The following is a 17,478-nucleotide window of genomic DNA, read 5'->3' on the forward strand; positions in this document are numbered from 1 at the left end:
CACTGCTACTCCACCTGGCCAACAAAGGATTCCCATAAGCCACAGCAATGCGTGGCCGGGCAAAGCTAGTACAATATAAAAAAATACCTTGACAGAAATCTGGAAGGAGGAACTAAGTTGTAATGAGAGAGAAATAGACAATTGGATAAATTCAATTAATAAAATAAAACATTTAAAGAAATGCAACGTAAAATCCACACAAAATGGTATAGAACGCCTGTGCAACTAGCCCATATAACCAGAACCTCCCCAAAACAATGTTGGCACAACTGCGGGAAAACCAGAACATACACCCACATGTGGTGGAATTGCGAAAAAATACAAAAGTTCCACAAAACAATTAAGAAAGAAATGGAGGAGCTATTAGGAATAAAAATAGATTGGAACAAGAGACAATTTTTCCTCCAGAAAATTGAAGGTGAAGGGGGAACTAAAAATTGGGAACGATTAATAAATTATATGTTAGATGCAATTAAAGCCTCAGTCGCCTTACGCTGGAAGGACCAAAAGAAATGGGACATTAAAACATGGTATAAATATTTAGCAGACTACCTCCTCCAAGACTACATTAACAAAAGGAAACGTTACTATAGAAAAGGCCAAATCAGAAAGACATGGGAGGCAAAATGGAAAGACTTAATTTACAGAATAAAGGGGAAAGACAAATATAAGGAATTAAACAAGATTATCCTCATGATCGAACAATTGTAACAAATACTAGCTGTGCCCGGCCACGCGTTGCTGTGGCGAAGTATAGTGATATGGTAAATAAAGTATTGAGGAATTGGTGTTAGTTAAGGTAATGGGTAAAGGTTTTCCCTGACATTAAGTGCAGTCGTGTCTGGGGATTGGTGTTCATCTCCATTTCTAAGTCGAAGAGCTGGCGTTGTCCATAGATATAAGATTATAAATGGGTTATATGGCTGCGTGGAAGGGCCTTGAGTCTACACTGCCATATAATTCAGTTAAAATCAGATAGTCTGTATTTTATAGGCAGTGTGGAAGAGGCCTAAGTGAGGCCTAAATCTGAGTGGGTTGCTAGGGCTGAGTGGGTTGCTAGAAGACCAAGTGGGCAGAGCTTAGCCTTCTAACTGGCAGCAATAGCATAAAAACAATTCTTTCTCTCCCTCTAATTAGGACTTTATTTTTCTTTTCTTTTTGTTGTATGAACGTAGATGAGGGGTTGTGCTGCCAAGTTTAGTGTTTCTGGGATGTGTAGTTTTGTTGTTTTGTCCTAGGCCGAAATTTCATTACCCTTTTATATACAGTAGAGTCTCACTTATCCAACACTCGCTTATCCAACATTCTGGATTATCCAACGCTTTTTTGTAGTCAATGTTACAATACATGGTGATATTTTGGTGCCAAGTTCGTAAATACAGTAATTTCTACATAGCATTACCGTGTATTGAACTACTTTTTCTGTCAAATTTGTGGTACAACATGATGTTTTGGTGCTTAATTTGTAAAAGCATAACCTAATTTGATGTTTAATAGGCTTTTCCTTAATCCCTCCTAATTATCCAACATATTCGCTTATCCAACGTTCTGCCGGCCCGTTTACGTTGGATAAGTGAGACTCTACTGTATATAGATTAAACAAGATTATCCTCATGATTGAACAATTGTAATAAATATAGAAAATTTGTAAACTTTTCCTGTGGAGGGGAGGGAGAGAGAAAAAGGAAGAAGAATGTAAACATGTGTTACCAATGGAAAACGTTCTGAACGTTTGTATAATTTTACGTAGCACTAATTACAATAAAAAAACTTAAAAAGAAAGAAAGGAATTACTTCAATCGTCATATTTCTTCAATTGTAAGATGCTATCGATTGTAAGAGGCACAAAAAATTCAGTTCCGAAACGTGAACTGAATTGTACACCAGACAAAAAGAAAAACACTGGATGGCTTCCATAGGGGAGTGAGCACATGAAGGAGATACCGACAAGATTATTGTCTTGTGTTTTCTTCTCACATTGAAATGTATACGAGATCAATGTCTATTTTATCTGTTTGCATTACTAGGTGTTCACTCCATGGAAAGCCGCTGTGGTCAAGGTGAGAGGCAAGCCTAAGCAATGCCAAAGGAGGTGCAAGAATACTACTTTTGTGGAGTCACGCGCTGGGAGCAAATGAGGTGGAAATAATCCACTGGCATTTTCCCCTTGCGGATTAAACGGTGCCCTGTCCATTCATATCTCATGGGAACCGTTTGGCTCCTGACGGCCACCCCAAAGGCGGTCACCCATCCTTTCTCCCCTCATTCCTTATCATCCCCTTGATCAGCTCTGCGGAGGCCAGAGGTCTACGGGTGGGAAAGGATCAAGAGGAGGAGGAGAAAAGGAAGCAAAGGAGAAGCTCACCTCTGTTCAGCAGGGTTATAGGTCTGTCCACTCTGGCAGTTGCTGACAGTGATGGGGTCAAAGTTGTGGAAGGAGCGAAGGGCCACCCCGGAGATGGCAACGTACGGAGAGCTAAAGGTGACGAGGATGGCCTGGGTGTGGTAGAAGTGCTGGCTGAGGTCGTGAATGACGGGCACGATCAAGGGATTTTTCCGGCAGCTCAGACTGTGGGTCCCTGTCAAAGGCAAGAAGAGGACAGAGGGTAGGACGGGAGGAGAGTCGAAGATGGCAGAGGGAAGAGAAATCAGTCCTTTGGCTGATTCCCTTTGGTAAGACATTGTATAAAACAGTGGTTACAAACTTATTTGGCCTACCGCCCCCTTTCTAGAAAAAATATTACTCAGCGCCCCCTGGAAAGGGGGTGTGGCTTAGAGGGGTGGGTGTGGCTCCTGCTCAAGAGGGGGGGGATGAGCACATCCCCTAGTCCAAGATGCAGGACTGGGAGGGGTAGGTGGGCGGGGCCACAAATGGGCAGCCAGGACTGGGATGGGCGGAGTTACGAGTACTGAGGCAGGGCTGAGCTTCTATCCCTGTCCTATGGTGCCTGCCAGGACATGGGGGACAGGGCTAGAGGATGGGGCTGAACCTCTATATCCCACCCCCGTGTTCTAACAAGCGCTTCAGGGGAGGTATATAGAGGCTCAGCCCTGTCTCGGGCTCTTGGGAAGAGGCCCCGCCCCCTCCCCAACCTCGTCCTTTAGTCCTAAAAGGCCTCTCAGGAGAGGTATAGAGGCTCAGCCCTGTCTCGGGCTCTTGGAAGGAGGCCCCGCCCCCACCCTAGCCCCGCCCTTTACTCCTAAAATCCTCTCAGGAGAGGTATAGAGGCTCAGCCCTGTCTCGTGCTCTTGAAAGGAGGCCCTGCCCCCTCCCCAACCCCGTTCTTTAGTCCTAAAAGGTCTCTTAGGAGAAGTATAGAGGCTCAGCCCTGTCTTGGGCTCTTGGGAAGAGGTCCCGCCCCCCCCCCAACCCCACCCTTTACTCCTAAAAGGCCTCTTAGGAGAGGTATAGAGGCTCAGCCCTGTCTCGGGCTCTTGGGAAGAGGCCTCGCCCCCTCCCCAACCCCACCCTTTAGTCCTAAAAGGCCTCTCTAGAGAAGTATAGAGGCTCAGCCCTGTCTTGGGCTCTTGGAAGGAGGCCCCGCCCCCACCCCTAGCCCCGCTCTTTAGTCCTAAAAGGCCTCTCAGGAGAGGTATAGAGGCTCAGCCCTGTCTCAGGCTCTTGGGAAGAGGCCCCGCCCCCTCCCCAATCCCGCCCTTTAGTCCTAAAAGGCCTCTCAGGAGAAGTATAGAGGCTCAGCCCTGTCTCACGGTCTTGGAAGGAGGCCCCGCCCCCTTCCCTAGCTCCACCCTCTGTGTGCCAATAAGTGCCTCATCCCTGTCTCGGGCTCTTGGGAAGAAGCCACGGCCACTCCTCCAGCTCCACCCCATGTGTCCTAACAGGTGCCTCAGGGGCTCAGCCCGGTCTCCGGCACTTGGGAAGAGGCCCGGCCCCTCCCCTGGCCCCGCCCCTCCCCTGGCCCCGCCCACAAATGCACCTGTGGCCACCACCTCTCCCCTGGATTGCTGCAGCCCCCACCAGGGGGCGGTAACACCCACTTTGGAAATCACTGGTATAAAACAAGAAGCCTGGTCCTTATATAAAACAAGGACTGGGCTGTGGAGTAACTGGTTAGTAGCTAGCTGCAATAAATCACCACTGACTGAGAGAAGCCAGCCTGGGTTGGATTGAGCTCCTGACCATTAATAGCCTAGCTTGCTGTTGACCTATGCAGCCCGAAAGACAGTTGCATCTGTCGAGTAGGAAATTTAGGTACTGACCAGAACTTTGAACCTACAGACATACAGATTCTGTGTAACTACACTGGCTAACAAACAAACAAAAGGGCATTACATTTTCACTCAGCATTCACATTCACATACAAACATTCATCTTCATGCATACATCACAATTTCTTCATTCTCCTGCCGTGAAGAGCACCTGTTAAGCCAAACCAGCTGTTAGGGTTTCTGGGAGTTGAAGGCCAAAACATCTGGGGACCCACAGGTTGAGAACCGCTGTCCTAAGCGAAAGCAGAAGGTTCTTACCGAGGTCATGGCTTTGGTTTTTGGTGTCAATCAGTTGCACGGAAATGGCTTCTTCCTTCTGATCCAGGTCCATCTGTGCCCACGTCCCATCGGTAACAAGATGGATAATGACAGCAGCAGCTACCATGGGTTGTGAGAAGTGACTCTGAGAAGGGAAGAAAAGGATACTCCAAGGTTCAGATCAAGGTCTAGACCAGGGGTCCCCAAACTTTTTAAACAGGGGGCCAGTTCATGATCCTTCGGACCGTTGGAGGGCCGGACTATAGTGGGCTGAGCAATAATAATAATAATAATAATAATAATAATAATAATAATAATAATAAAAAGAAGGTTGGAAGAGACCTCTTGGGCCATTTAGTCCAACCCCCTTCAGCCTTGTGCATCAAAAGCACAAGCAAAGCACCCCTGACAGATGGCCACCCAGCCTCAATGTTAATAATAATAATAATAATAATAATAATAATAATAATAATAATATAATAATAATAAAGAGGGTTGGAAGAGACCCTTCGGGCCATTGAGTCCAATCCCCTTCTGCCTTTGTGCACTGAAAGCACAAGCAAAGCACCCCTGACAGATGGCCACCCAGCCTCAAAGTTAATAATAATAATAATAATAATAATAATAATAATAATAATAATAAAGAGGGTTGGAAGAGACCTCTTGGGCCATTTAGTCCAACCCCCTTCAGCCTCGTGCATCAAAAGCACAAGCAAAGCATCCCTGACAGATGGCCACCCAGCCTCAATGTTAATAATAATAATAATAATAATAATAATAATAATAATAATAATAATAATATAATAATAAAGAGGGTTGGAAGAGACCCCTTGGGCCATTTAGTCCAATCCCCTTCTGCCTTTGTGCACCAAAAGCACAAGCAAAGCACCCCTGACAGATGGCCACCCAGCCTCAAAGTTAATAATAATAATAATAATAATAATAATAATAATAATAATAATAATAAAGAGGGTTGGAAGAGACCTCTTGGGCCATTTAGTCCAACCCCCTTCAGCCTCGTGCATCAAAAGCACAAGCAAAGCATCCCTGACAGATGGCCACCCAGCCTCAATGTTAATAATAATAATAATAATAATAATAATAATAATAATAATAATAATAATATACATCACACAGTCCTAGACACTTGGGAAGTGTTCGACTTGTGATTCTGTGATACGAAATCCAGCATATCTATCTTGTTTGCTGTGTCATACAATAATAATAATAATAATAATAATAATAATAATAATAATAATAATAATAAAAAGAGGGTTGGAAGAGACCTCTTGGGCCATTTAGTCCAACCCCCTTCAGCCTCGTGCATCAAAAGCACAAGCAAAGCATCCCTGACAGATGGTCACCCAGCCTCAATGTTAATAATAATAATAATAATAATAATAATAATAATAATAATAATAATATCACACAGTCCTAGACACTTGGGAAGTGTTCGACTTGTGATTTTGTGATATGAAATCCAGCGTGTCTATCTTGTTTGCTGTGTCATAATAAAATAATAATTCCCAATTAAAAGACAAAGTATGGATTGTCGATGTTGTAATCCCAGGGGATAGCAGGATTGAAGAGAAACAATTGGAAAAGCTGACACAATATGAGGATTTAAAGATCGAACTGCAAAGACTCTGGCACAAGCCAATCAAGGTGGTCCCAGTGGTGATTGGCACACTGGCTGCAGTGCCTAAAGACCTTGGCCTGAACTTAAACACAATCGACACTGGCAAAATTACCATCTGTCAGCTGCAGAAGGCCACCTTACTTGGATCTGCCCGCATTATTCACCGATACATTACACAGTCCTAGACACTTGGGAAGTGTCCGACGTGTGATCCAATATAACAGCCAGCAGAATGTCTGCTGTGGACTCATCTTGTTGCGTTTCAAATAATAATAATAATAATTGACAAAATTACGATCTGCCAACTGCAAAAGGCCACCTTACTGGGATCTGCACGCATCATCCGAAAATACATCACACAGTCCTAGACACTTGGAAAGTGTTCGACTTGTGATTTTGTGAAACGAAATCCAGCATGTCTATCTTGTTTGCTGTGTCATACAATAGTAATAATAATAATAATAATAATAATAATAATAATAATAATAATAATAAGGGTTGTAAGAGAAGAAGAGGCCTTAATTTGGGGACCCCTGGTCTAGACTGTTGCATTATCTTACCTTTAGACCAGCAGTCTAAACCCCTGCTTTAGACATAAATCCAATAGCTAAAGTCCAACCTAGAGACGAACTACTGAGCCACAATGTAGGCAACAGGATTTACTTGGAACAACTAACAAGACTGAGGCCTTGGGAAATTTCTGCCATGGAGAGACAGACTGGTTGGTCCATGTGTGTCAATTTATATGCATTTTTTTCTGGTCCCAGGGAATGTTTTGTATCTATTTACACTAAGAATAGGTGAGAACATTATAAAGCTTAAGTACTGTATATACTCAAGTATAAGCCTAGTTTTTCAGCCCTTCTTTAAAGACTGAAAAAGCCCCCCTCGGCTTATACTCAGGTGAGGGTCCTGGTTGGTTTATATTCGGGTCAGCTTATACTCGAGAATACATGGTACATTTATTATTTTTGTCTATTATTATTGGTATTATTACATTTATTATTTTTCTCTATTATTGTTGCTACTATTACATTTATTTTACCCTATTATTATTATTATTATTATTACATTTATTATTTCACTCTGATCTTATTATTATTATTATTGCATTTATTATTTTACTCTATTTATTACTTGTATTATTTTCCTGTATTTATTATTATTATTATTATTATTATTATTATTATTATTATTATTATTATTATTACAGTAGAGTCTCACTTATCCAAGCTAAACGGGCCGGCAGAAGCTTGGATAAGCAAATATCTTGGATAATAAGGAGGGATTAAGGAAAAGCCTATTAAACATCAAATTCGGTTATGATTTTACAAATTAAGCACCAAAACTTCATGTTATACAACAAATTTGACAGAAAAAGTAGTTCAATACGTAGTAATGTTATGCTGTAATTACTGTATTTACGAATTTAGCACCAAAATATCACGATATATTGAAAACATTGACGACAAAAATGGCTTGGATTATCCAGAGGCTTGGATAAACGAGGCTTGGATAAGTGAGACTCTACTGTATTACATGTATTATTTTACTCTATTATTATTAAAAGGAAACATAAGCACATTTACATTGAAGAAGATGAGAATCATGATTTGATCAGAGTTGGACAGTCTTATCTTAAATTTAAGCTTTATGTAAATATTCAAAAACATTTATTTATTTATTTATTTAATACATTTATATCCCACCCTTCTCATCCTGAAATTAAATTTACATACAATATTATATTATTAGCATAGCACAATACTGTCAATACATTACCATATTGTACTATATCTATATATTGTAATATTTAACCTACTGATGCCTCAATTGATGTAATTTTATTGGTATCTATTTTTATTTCTGAAATTTATCACCCTTGGCTTATACTGGATTCAATGTTTTCCCAGTTTTTTTGTGGTAAAATTAAGTGCCTCGGCTTATATTCGGGTCAGCTTATACTCAAGTATATACGGTAAATGGGGTTTCTAATGTGAGCATATTCACTTACCTTGAGCCAAAAAACGGTATCGGTTTTGTGTACAGGTGGGCCATAAAACAGCATGGGTGAGCCAGAAAATGGCATGGCAGTGCAAGGGTACCAGGCATACTGCGAAATCCCACCGCTGAAGTCAGGCACTTTGGTTCGGCAGATCTGAGACAAAGAGGAAAAGAAATGGCATGGAATTGAATTGAAAAAGTCAAAACAAGGGCCCCTTCCATATTACAAGGGTTATCCACAAAGTAGGTTACGTTTTGGAATTAAAAATGAACAAAGTATAGGAGGAAACATTTACCATATGCAGTTGAAAGCCACACCCAAATACCTCATCTCATGTAGTCGCCATTCAAATCTAGGCACTTACCATAGCGAAGAAGGAGCTTTGCAACTCCTTCCCCACTAAATTTTGCCGCTTGCATCCTCAACACAGCGTTTTGGCGATGATGTGCAGCTGCGGGAAGGGGAGACCGGCTGGTTGAGGACACAAGCGGCAGAGTTTTGTGGGGAAGGAGTTGCCAAGCTCATTCATGGCGACAATGTGCAGCTGCGGGAAGGGGAGACAGGCTGGTTGGGAACGCAAGCGGCAGAGTTTTGTGGGGAAGGAGTTGCCAAGCTCATTCATGGCGACGATGTGCAGCTGCAGGAAGGGGAGACCGGCTGGTTGAGGACGCAAGTGGCAGAGTTTTGTGGGGAAGGAGTTGCCAAGCTCATTCATGGCGACGATGTGCAGCTGCAGGAAGGGGTGACCGGTTGGTTGAGGACGCAAGTGGCAGAGTTTTGTGGGGAAGGAGTTGCCAAGCTCATTCATGGCAACGATGTGCAGCTGCAGGAAGGGGAGACTGGCTGGTTGAGGACGCAAGTGGCAGAGTTTTGTGGGGAAGGAGTTGCCAGGCTCATTCATCGCTATGATAAGTGCCTAGATTTGAATGGCGACTATGTTGAGAAGTGGTATTTGGGTGTGGCTTTCAAGTGCATATGGTAAATGTTTTATCCTATACTTTGTTCATTTTTAATTCCACAACGTAACTTACTTTGTGGATAGCCCTCGTATATGGACTGAATCATTGTGCAGAGAGTCAGAGAAGCAGATGGCAAAAACAGAAGAACGGCCTGCCTTAGGGAAGTGTGCTTGCCACATCAATGTTTAACATTTACACAAATGACCAGCCACTGCTAGACGGGACAGAGATTAATCTATGCTGATGATCGTGCCATCACTGCTCAAGCAGGGAGCTTTGAAACGGTTTAACAGAAGCTCTCTGAAGCTTTAGGTGCTCTTACTGCCTATGACAGGGAAAACCAGCTGATTCCCAATCCATCTAAAACACAGATGTGTGCTTTTCATCTTAAGAACAGACAAGCATATCGAGTCCTGAGCATTACCTGGGAAGGAATCCCACTGGAGCAATGCAGCACACCAAAATACCCAGGAACAAAATAAATGTTGTTGTTGTTGTTGTTTGTGTCCCTCAACCTCATTTCCCCTAATACAGTGATGGCCAACCTATGACACGCGTGTCAGCACTGACACGCCTGGCCATTTTTGCTGACACGCTGCTACATGCAGATTGATTGGACGACTATGTATTTTGTGGTCAAATTTGGTGTGATTTGGTCCAGTGGTTTTGTTGTTTATTCCATGGGAATTATGCACATTACATTATATATATATATATATATATATATATATAGAGAGAGAGAGAGAGAGAGAGAGAGAGAGAGAGATTATTATTACAGTAGAGTCTCACTTATCCAACACTCGCTTATCCAACGTTCTGGATTATCCAACGCATTTTTGTAGTCAATGTTTTCAATATATCATGATATTTTGGTGCTAAATTCCTAAATAAGTAATTACTACATAGCAATACTGCGTATTGAACTACTTTTCTGTCAAATTTGTTGTATAACATGATGTTTTGGTGCTGAATTTGTAAAATCATAACCTAATTTGATGTTTAATAGGCTTTTCCTTAATGCCTCCTTATTATCCAACATATTCGCTTATCCAACGTTCTGCCGGCCCGTTTATGTTGGATAAGTGAGACTCTACTGTATATCATTCTATTATTATTCTATCATTATTGTAGTATATTATCATATTATTACGATTATATTATTATTATATTATTCATTATTCATAACTACATTGAAACTAGAATAGAGAGAAATCAGCATGGAAACTGCAAGAGGTACCATAGATGGTTGTGCATGGAAATAATGGTAGTAAATAGTTTTTGATTTATTAAATACAGTTATATATTACAATTATATATTTTTGTTATTTAAACTATACATATTGCAAAAATATGGGTTGTTTTTTTCTCGAAGTGACACACCACCCAAGTCATGCTAGGTTTTTTGGTGAATTTTGACACACCAAGCGCAAAAGGTTGCCCATCATTGCCCTAACAGCAGGGCTAACCCCAAGTACAACACTGCAAAACCTTTCCAAGGCTGGTGGGAAAAGTAAGAATAGTTCCCTTATATTCCCCAGCAAGTGATGCAAAAGAGAGGCACTTTAAATATTTGGGAAACAGAGAGGTTGGATTGGTCCACGGTGATGTAATGATTTCTCTAACTCGAATCCCCAAAAGGCCGAGAGCAAAGGAATCTACAGGCAAAACATAAATCAAGTTTAATGGGCTGGAATAAGTTTTTTCAGTTTTGTTTTTGAAAATAGGGAGAGAGAAATAGGGTGGTGGGGGGGGGGGGGGGAAGCAGGGAGGAAGAAAGAAAACCTTAACTGGGATCAAACTTCGCTCCGACTTGCCAGTGGATAGTGTTACATTTTACAACAGTGCAAGACTTTATATAAACTATCTTTGGCATTTGAAATCCATTCCAGCAATTCGACATGTATCATTTTGCAATTCTCCTCTCGTGCATTTTTAGCAAGCTTGTCTCTTATTGCGGGGAAAAGGGTTGTTATTTTATGTTTTTGCCGATCCCGTTTGGGGATTTACATCTGCAATTTATACAACTTGGATGTCTTCAGCCTCTTGCTGCTTTTCCTCTCTCCTCCGATGGCCCTTATTGTGTGCCTCCTTTCTCTCTCCTACACTTCTTTGGCCCCCAAGAACGCAAGGAAGGATGGGAGGACTGGGGTTTGGCACATTTCACGTGTCACTTAATGGATGAGCGAGAACTGCTATTAAAAACTGACCCAAACCTCCACTAAAAAACTTGAGCCCAGCCCAAAACAAACTATTGTTGAAGTTCAGGAAAGCTCTGATAATTTAAAATATCTCTGTTTCCACTTGTGTGTGTATGTGTATGTGCTGCTTTCCTTCCCCACTCCTTTTGCAAACCTCAGCAATTTTCTTTTTCTATGGTCTGCCTTTGTAACCAGAACCAAAAAAAAAGACTGAAAAGGATGGGACCCAAGTCTCTGAAAAGCACAGAATGTAAGGAAGGGCCTGTTGCCTTGATATGGAAGATCTTGTTGAAATTGGACAACAGCCTCTCTTTTGAGCTGCATCTCTATATATCGAATCCAAATCCAAATCCAAATTTATTTAATGCTTAGACCATAGGTCTTTCGCATGCAAGACAAACAAACAAATACACAAAAACCAGACCATCAAATACAATATAAAACACTAGCTGTGCCCGGCCACGCGTTGCTGTGGCCAAGTCTGGTGGTATGGGAAATAAAGTATTGAGGAATTGTTGGTAGTTAAGGTAAAGGGTAAAGGTTTTCCCCTGACATTAAGTCCAGTCGTGTCTGACTCTGGGGGTTGGTGCGCATCTCCATTTCTAAGCCGAAGAGCAGGCATTGTCCATAGGCTCCTCCAAGGTCATGTGGCCACTGGCATGACTGCATGGAGTGCCGTTACCTTTCCGCGGGAGCAGTACCTATTCATCTACTCTCATTTGCATGTTTTTGGAATTCTGGGTTTGCAGAAGCTGGGGCTTTAGATAATCTGTGGAAGAGACCTAAGTGAAGCCTAACTCTGCCTGTCCCCTGGGCTGAGTCAGTTGCTAGGAGACCAAATGGGCGGAGCTTAGACTTCTAACTGGCAGCAATTGGATAAAAACTATTATTCCTCTCCCTGTAATTAGGACTTTGTTTTCTTTTCTTTTTTGTTGTATCAACCTTGAGGCGTGGATGATGGGTTGTGTTGTCAAATTTCGAGGTTGGGGGGCCTGTAGTTTTGTTGTTTTGTCCGCTGCCCTGATGCCATCACTCTTTTATATATATAGATGCCATTAAAACCCTATATAAATCATTAAAACATTAAAATGCTGCAAATATCAATGTCAGGATATGCCCTTCAAATACTACGTATGTCATGGATTAGCACCAACATAATTAAAGACAAGATAAAACCAAGTAAGTATAGCATTATTAAAACCCAAGCAGTGAACACCTTGGATATAAAAAACTACTATTAGCTAAAAGCATCCCCAGCACAGTTGACCACGACATCGGAGATCAGTTTTGCCCGGATTTTCTGAGCTGCCAGGGCAAAAAGGGCCACCTTATGAGTAACTGCAGGGTTAGTGTTGGACAGAAGGTAGAAAATCCTTTCTGACACCGTATTCATTAGGAGGGGATAAAGAATAGGCCCCAGAATTTTAGTTCTTGGCTCAGAATACAGAGCTCTATATATCGAAAGTCAACATATGTATGTATGAAGACTTCTGGAACACACCCTGACCAGGCACACAAAATTGCACCAACAAACAACATTTGGATACGCTGAACCATAAGTGTCACCGTCGCACCTCAGGATAGCTTCACCTTGCTATAAACACCAGACTGCACACAGGCTGAAGTCTTTTTAGTTTATTAAAAAAATAGAAGATAAAAAGTTCTTTAAAAACAAAAGTAAAGTTTGAAAAGATCATTACAAAATAAAGCCTTACAGCATAATTCAAGGAATCACCAGCAATAAACAGAGTCCCGTTACAGCATGACAAAGTCCCGAGAACATGAACTCAAGAGCTGCAAGATGATCCAGGATAATGAGAGCTTGCTTCTTGGGTGAACAAAAAGTTGCTTTGACAAAGGTTTGTCTCCAAACACATTGCTTTAATACCCTTTGCAAAGTATGAAAGCATTTCTCTGGCCTCTAACCTCCCTCTTGTTTGCAATTCTCACACTCCTCCAAACCCTGAATTCCAGACAGTCAGCTCGATCCAGGGAACCTGTTTCGTCACGGTCAGCCTGCCCGCTAGTTTGTTGAGCCTCATTATCAGACTGAGAACTGTCCTCCTTTTCCAAGTCAATTTGCACCTGGCTAGTTTCAGTATCATCAACACCATTCTTTGCTGTGGGAAAATGAACTTGCATTCTCTGTTCCTCATCTTCTACAACAGGGACATTTTGAACCTGATTTATGAACCTGAATCCCATCATCCTCATCAGAGTCAATCTGAGGTTCCAGCTGAGTCACAACAGTCACTATCAGCCACCCATGTAGATAATTTTGGAGTATTTCAGATTAGCAGTGTTCAAGATGTACTACTCCAAACAGATCCTTCCTTCATGACAAATAATTGGAAATTGTAATTCAAAAATATTGGGAGGATACCAAGCTTCTTATCTGGCCGGGCACAGCTAGTTATAATATATAAAAAAGGACATTTTAAATAGAAAATTAAATTTGGTTTGCATTGATGTGATTTTTGAGCTAGCATCTTCTTTACAAGTTGGATAACCTTGGAGCTAATATTATTGCTCAAAGCTATATGCATACCTTCACTTACTTTCAATCGATTCCTGGACTTGTTTTTAATTACCAGCAAAGCAGAAAACCCTTGTTTGCGTAAATAAGTTGTGAAGAATAGCATAAGATAGCACAAGGCGATTCCTCAAATTTTAGTATAAAAATTGCTTTTTTACACCAAAACTCCTCAAAAAGAATCAGATTCAAAGGCATCCTTGCATTTAGAAATGCAATGAGTTCTTCCTGGATTTCTTCTGCAACCTCTCCAACATTAGTACCAAAAGGGTTACGAATAAGTTTTTGGTCAACTTTAGATCAAATATTAATAGGAATATTGAGGACTCCCGGTCAGTAAAACTACTGGAGCCATCGAATCACTAAACAGCAAAACAGAATCACTGACACAGCTGAGCAAGACAAAAGAATGCTGACTGATGCTGGGTGATGTGAGTAGGTGACACGTGACGTCAATCACTTGTCAATCACATGCCCACCCAACGTCGTACTCGTTGGCACAGCCCGCATAGCAACAAATTCATTAAAACGAATAAAGATCTTTTAAATGTTTCCAGGACCATATTTTAGTTTTTGCAGACCGCTGATGGTCCATGATTGGGAACCACTGGATATGAACCCAGAACTAGAAGTTATCCATATGCAGAATGACAACAGTTCCACATCACCTTAACCGCCATGGCTCAATGTTATAGCATTCTTGGATGTGTCATTTTGAGAAATATTCACCCTTCTCTGTCAGCACAACAAGCTCCAAACTTCCAGATTTCATTGGCTGGAGCCATGCCCTCGGGAAGCTGGAAGCTGGAAAAGGTTTAAATTGCCTCTGCGTCTGTCTCTGTCTCTGTTCTATGTTATATGGCTTTGAATGTTTGCCTTATATGTGTACAATGTGATCCGCCCTGAGTCCCCTTCAGGGTGAGAAGGGCGGAATATAAATACTATAAATAAAATAAATGCCATTTGAAGCGGAGTCTATCTGCTATAACTCTACAATGTGGACGGTCTCTTGGATTTCTGTTGGGATCTTCTCAATTTATAACTCTGTTATATCCCAGCCACCTTTGGGTTCTGAACCTGGTTCAGAAATGAACTTTGACCAGGATGAAGCTTATTCTGACCTTTTGCCCAGTTCTCCGAGCTCCTTCCAATTACAGACCCCAGCTGTGGATAGCTCCAATGCTTCCTTAATTGGGAGAGATACTGATAACATTACTCCCGTGGTAGAACCAGATGTCCCAAGTTCCCCAGGGAATGTATCCTTTAACAGAAGGGAGTTTTTGCATTGCCAGAGATCAGAGAAACAGGAGCTTCGAAGGGGTCAACGTTTGGCATCTAGAGGGGATAATGGATAGGAGATTTGCTTGGGAACCTTTGGGGAGTTGGTTTCCCTTCGCTGTGATTAGATCTAAGTTCCATAAAAGTGTCTTGCACTGTGAAGAATTCGTGGTGTCAACATAGCGACTTCTGAGAACACTTCACCATTTCTAGTTCCTTGATTTCACCAAGCCAAGTCTCCTGTTCCTGGCAGCCAAACCGAGCCGCGATTCCTTATTTAAACTGGAGTAAATTCACGTCCTTGCCTTGTTCCTGAATCTAGATTGCTTTTAGCTTCGTCTTCTGCCTGCCTTGATATCCACAACTTCTTAGTGACTTTGGACTTTGTTATTCACTCCTGCTTTCTTGTTGTTTCCCCGCTCAAGAACTTCCCAACAGTTTTGAGCGTGTTTCGGTTTCTGGACTTTGGACAATAATATTGGACATATCTCTTCAACTCTTGGGACTAATTCATACCATTTCTTAAAGGACTATTGCTCACTCATCCTTTCCACTTATTCTTTCCTGAATTTATTATTGTTTTAGTATGACTGCACACTGAAGTGGATTATATGGCAGTGTGGAGTCAAGATAATCCAGTGCCAAGCAGATAATATAAGAATATAAATGGGTTATATAGCTGTGTGGAAGGGCCTTGAGTCTACACTGCCATATAATCCAGTGCAAATTAGATAATCTGTGGTAGAAGCCTAAGTGAGGCCTAAATCTGCCTGTCCCCTCGGCTGAGTTGGTTGCTAGGAGAACAAGTGGGCAGAGATTAGTCCTCTAACTGGCAGCAATTGGATAAAAACAATTATTCCTTTCCCTCTCATTAGGACTTTATTTTTCTTTTCTTTTTGTTGTATCAACCTTGAGGCGTAGATGATGGGTTGTGTTGTCAAATTTCAAGGTTGGGGGACCTGTAGTTTTGTTGTTTTGTTGGTCGCCGTGATGCCATCACTCTTTTATATATATAGACTAGCTGTGCCCGGCCACGCGTTGCTGTGGCAAAGTGGTGATGGTATTGGTTAAAAATTGTTGTGTAATTTTTATTTGACGTTATTTGTATTTTTTAATTAATTTTATTGTAAGTTATCTTTTTATTTATTATATTTTATTATTTTCTTGTACTATTTTTAGTTATTTTCTGTTATTATAGTATTTTATTGTATTAATTTTTTAGTGTTTTTAATTATTTTTTAGTGTTTTTTTATTGGGTTGCTAGGAGACCAAGTTGGAGGAGCTTAGCCTTCTAACTGGCAGCAATTGGATAAAAATAATTATTCCTTTCCCTTTCATTAGGACTTTATTTGTCTTTTCTTTTTGTTGTATCAACCTTGAGGCGTGGATGATGGGTTGTGTTGTCAAATTTCAAGGTTGGGGGGCCTGTAGTTTTGTTGTTTTGTTGGTCGCTGTGATGCCATCACTCTTTTATATAGATAGATAGATTGGTCTCTGTTTGGTTTCCAGTGCTCACGCTGCCTTGGGGTTCAACAAACTCAAACGTTCAAAAATATGGATTCTTCCACTTATGGTGGACATGTAAAAAAAACAGCAGATTTTTGGAAAATTATCCATGCTGAATGTCAAAAAATCTTCAAAAAATCTTTTACAATGAAACCGGAATATTACTTATTGGGTATGTTTGATTTGGAATTATTTGCAGATCGAAATTTGGACAAAATATTTACTTTTTTAACAACAGCAGCGAGAATAGTCTTTGCAAAAAAGTGGAAGTTGGATACCACTCCTGAATTGAAAGACTGGATTATCAAAAGTATGGATATAAAAGACATGGACAAGTTAACATTCTTACTAAAAGAAAATAGCGGCAGCGGATTGAAAAAGTCAGATTGGACATCTCTAGAAAATTATCTCAAGAAAGATTAAAGTCGTAAGGGGGAAAGAAGTTACATTTAGTTTTTATATTGTCTTAAATAAGATGCTATTTTACAGGAGTAGAAAGAGCGGAAGTCATCGAATACCCCTTTCTGGACTGTGTGTATGGTTCCTTTTTTTACTTCTTCTTTTTTGTATTTCACACTTTCCTATACATTTATTGTTCCCCCACTTTCATGTATAAAGGAAATCTTCTATCTTCTATTTTTTTTGTTTTTTTTACTTTCCTCTTTTCTTTCCTACTTTTCTGTATGTTATATTGTTCCCCCACTTTTTATGTATTGAAAATACCCTTTTCTTGTTAATAAAAATTATATATATATAAAAAAATATGGATTCTGCATGATCCTTGTGCTCCCCCACAAAAATTCTAGACTATTTGGTTTCTTATAGAAGTGAACATTTTCTGATGAAACAGCATGTGGTGGGCAACAATTTTG

The 17,478-nt window shown here is 40.8% G+C and overlaps 1 protein-coding gene across 2 annotated transcripts in view; it reads right to left on the reverse strand.

Moving 5' to 3' along the window:
* Positions 1-17,478, reverse strand: part of pappa (pappalysin 1) — a 234,272-nt gene that overhangs the window by 76,758 nt on the left and 140,036 nt on the right. For both annotated transcript variants that reach the window (XM_062959690.1, XM_062959691.1), the window contains exons 11-13: positions 8,142-8,285; positions 4,489-4,633; positions 2,366-2,579 (exon numbers count right to left, since the gene is read on the reverse strand). In XM_062959690.1, the coding sequence (XP_062815760.1) occupies positions 2,366-2,579; positions 4,489-4,633; positions 8,142-8,285 (503 nt within the window). The remainder of the gene's footprint in view (positions 1-2,365; positions 2,580-4,488; positions 4,634-8,141; positions 8,286-17,478) is intronic.

This window comes from Anolis carolinensis, unplaced genomic scaffold (genome assembly GCF_035594765.1).
Source record: "Anolis carolinensis isolate JA03-04 unplaced genomic scaffold, rAnoCar3.1.pri scaffold_7, whole genome shotgun sequence".
NCBI classification, from domain to species: Eukaryota; Metazoa; Chordata; class Lepidosauria; order Squamata; family Dactyloidae; genus Anolis; species Anolis carolinensis.